This window comes from Pteropus vampyrus, unplaced genomic scaffold (genome assembly GCF_000151845.1).
Source record: "Pteropus vampyrus isolate Shadow unplaced genomic scaffold, Pvam_2.0 Scaffold4, whole genome shotgun sequence".
Taxonomy (NCBI): domain Eukaryota; kingdom Metazoa; phylum Chordata; class Mammalia; order Chiroptera; family Pteropodidae; genus Pteropus; species Pteropus vampyrus.
The window spans coordinates 2925764-2929380 of NW_011888785.1; the positions used below are offsets into that span (position 1 = coordinate 2925764).

Consider the following 3617-nt stretch of genomic DNA (forward strand, 5'->3'; position numbering starts at 1 on the left):
TTACTATAATTTTTCATGTGTATTAATACTTATTTTTTTCCTGTGAATTGCCTATCTATACCATTTTCAAACTTTTAAATTTAATTATCTTTTTCTCACTCAATTGGAAGAAGGCTGTCTAAAATATATTTAGATACTTTCTCCAGTCTGTATAACTTTCCTTTTAAACTTAAGGTTTTTTGCCTTGTAGAAGTTTTATACTTTTATGTATTCAAATTTATTTATGAAGCCTTAGGAAAAAACTACAGCAACTAGTAGGGAAAAAAATCCATAAACTGAAGAAAGACTTGATTATTTAGTTTAAAACTGTGAAGTGGGTGGCAACCAGGATTTTTTTTTTTTTTTCTTAAAGACCCAGGGGCAACTTACAGCTGTGTACAGCCGAAAGAGACCGAAACCGTCAGTAACAACCACCGGAAGCCGTTAGAGTCTGGTCTGACTTCCGTTCCAATGTCGTTGGCAGCGTTGATTGCTGGATCAAGAGTGCCTAGGGCAGGTGACTAAAATGCCAAATATCAAAATCTTCAGCGGCAGCTCCCATCAGGACTTATCCCAGAAAATTGCTGACCGCCTGGGCCTGGAGCTAAGCAAGGTGATGACCAAGAAATTCAGCAACCAGGAGACAAGCGTGGAAATTGGCGAGAGTGTGCGTGGAGAGGACGTCTACATAGTGCAGAGTGGTTGTGGAGAAATCAACGACAATCTGATGGAGCTTTTGATCATGATTAACGCCTGCAAGATTGCTTCAGCCAGCCGGGTTACCGCAGTCATCCCATGCTTCCCTTACGCCCGGCAGGATAAGAAGGATAAGAGCCGGGCTCCAATCTCTGCTAAGCTTGTTGCAAATATGCTGTCTATAGCAGGCGCGGATCATATCATCACCATGGACCTACATGCTTCTCAAATTCAGGGCTTTTTCGATATCCCAGTAGACAATTTGTATGCAGAGCCAGCTGTCCTGAAATGGATAAAGGAGAATATCTCTGAATGGAGGAATTGCACTATTGTCTCACCAGATGCTGGTGGAGCCAAGAGGGTGACCTCCATTGCAGACTGGTTGAATGTGGACTTTGCCTTGATTCACAAAGAACGGAAGAAGGCCAATGAAGTGGACCGCATGGTGCTAGTGGGAGATGTGAAGGACCGCGTGGCTATCCTTGTGGATGATATGGCTGACACTTGTGGTACAATCTGCCTTGCAGCTGACAAACTTCTCTCAGCTGGAGCCACCAGAGTTTATGCGGTCTTGACTCATGGAATCTTTTCTGGTCCAGCCATTACTCACATCAACAGTGCATGCGTTGAAGGAATAGTAGTTACCAATACCATACCTCAGGAGGATAACATGAAACATTGCTCAAAAATACAGGTGATCGATATCTCCATGATTCTTGCAGAAGCCATCAGGAGAACTCACAATGGCGAATCTGTTTCCTACCTATTCAGCCATGTCCCTTTATAATAGAATAACTTTGGGGTTATTCTATTTTAAAACAGAATAAGATAAAATAAAAATATAACCTGTGCATTGTTTTCCCTTGGTATTTGATGAAAAGTTCGCCAGAAGACCCAGCTTGTTCCATTGTGGCTTTCTCTATCCACATCAGGTCTATTAAAGTTCATCTTAAATTGCAGAAAGACAGGTTGAGAATAATTATTGAGATTTCCTATCTGGGTTTTCTCATTTTGGCTTCTTTGATGATTTTGTGAGCCTTGCAGCTTGGACTACAGTCCAGCTGCAGATTTCAGACTTTGAGGGTGTTGTGTGGCTGTGTTTGGAAGTGATTGGGGAAGCTTAGATTACTTTACATATGAATGCTTCAGATTTCTTACTTTGTTCAGCACTAGCAATGCAGACAAACTCAATCCACCATCGCCACCCGCTCCACTCTCTGAACCCCTTACATTCTCTTGCTTCCATTCCTCCCCGCATTTGTCACAAGTTCACCAAGGCCTACACTAAATTGCATCAAGACCCCTGAGCACCCCCGAACCTGGTTCTCCTGGTTGCTGAGCCCCCTGCAAGGCAGGAGCAGCAGCTTTCAGCTTGAACAATTATGGGGTAGGGTCATGAGAGGAGGCTACAAAGTGCAGCAAATACTTCTTGAGAGGACAAAGACAAATCTACCACCATTTATTTGGAGACTGTGTACCTTGGATTCCCTGTTATACCTATTTCTTTTGATTTAGCTCTATCTCCAACCATCTGACCTTTTCCTGGCCAAATATCTTGTTGGGCTCAATAATCAATGTACCAGTCTTTTGAACTCAAACTCACTTCCTTCTATATAATCTCTAACATTTGCATTAGATGGTTTTTGCTGTAGCTTAATCTTAGCCACTACTGCCATGAGGATAGATTTTAGGTGATGGTGTCACGCCTTCTGATTAAGAATTTTAATCTTCTTTCCTTGTATTCGGCCTCTCAGCCTCTCAGATGATCTCAGATTTATATTTAAAAATTGTTGTTATTGTTTCTAGTAGGGGAAAGCAATAAGATGTCTGTGTGTGTATGGGGAAAAAAAGGCCCCACATGTAGACATGTCATGTAAAATTTGGGGGAAATTGTACACAGGCCCTAAAAAGCTTCTAAAAGATAAAACACAAACAAGATAATTTTAAAGCAACAATATTCAGATTGCTGTAAACTTCTCATTTGATCTCCCAGGCAATAAGCAAAATAGAACAATGTTTTTGCAGTTCTAAAGGATTATTTTTAACCTAGATTTTTGTGCTCAGCCAAATGATCATTTAGAGGGCAAAATTAAGGCATTTTTATACATTAAAAGACTCAGAAACTTTATCACCATGAATGGTTTCTGAAAGTGCTACTTGGGGATACTGAAAACGAAAATATATATAACCAGAAAGAATATGTGGGAAAAAGAGAAAATGTGAGCAAAGAAAGAAGTGAAACTGATAGAAACATCATTTTTTGTGGAGTTATTATAAAGATTATCACAGTAAATAAGATAATTCACACAAAAATTGAACCACACTATAAAGCAAATTATTTAAAAATCTGTAAATAAAATTCCAGATATTTACAAAACATGGGAGGCTAGGAGAGGTTAAGGTTAATCTAAGTATTTTAAGGATCTTATCTAATTTGGGAGAAAGGTTACTGACACTTGTGATTGATCTTATAAAAAAAAAAACCTTAGTTCAAATGTGTTCTATAAAATTCAAGGACAGACGAGAGAAGAAAAGGATGAGATAAATTATTTCCAAAGTCCTATACAGAAAGAAAAATATGGCATAGGCAAAACTAAACAGATCCAATTGATGACAGGAAATAAATGAGAAAGAAAACATATTAAATAAAAAATACCAAAAATATAGTACCACAACTAAAGTCAATATGTTGTTAGTCATATAAATACAGATTATTACATTCAGTAGCAAAAATAACTAATGATATGCTGTTTACAGGAGACACATGTAAAAAATTTGGATATAAAGGGATGTTGAAAAATATACCAAGTAAATGCTGACAAAGAGAAACTAGGAGTGATACTTACAGTCGTAAAAGTGAAGTGTTTTGTTGATTAACACCCCCTGCCTAATAAGTTACCATCGTGAATCTTCATGCATCTAACTGAACATTGAAATATAAA

General features: G+C 38.3%; 1 protein-coding gene across 1 annotated transcript; it reads left to right on the top strand.

Moving 5' to 3' along the window:
* The first annotated feature begins 465 nt into the window (after nucleotides 1–465).
* Nucleotides 466–1505, top strand: PRPS1L1 (phosphoribosyl pyrophosphate synthetase 1-like 1). The gene has a single exon (XM_011362792.1). It carries the CDS (start codon nucleotides 506–508, stop codon nucleotides 1460–1462), a length of 957 nt encoding a protein of 318 aa, XP_011361094.1. The 5' UTR covers nucleotides 466–505; the 3' UTR covers nucleotides 1463–1505.
* Nucleotides 1506–3617: the final 2112 nt, after the last annotated feature.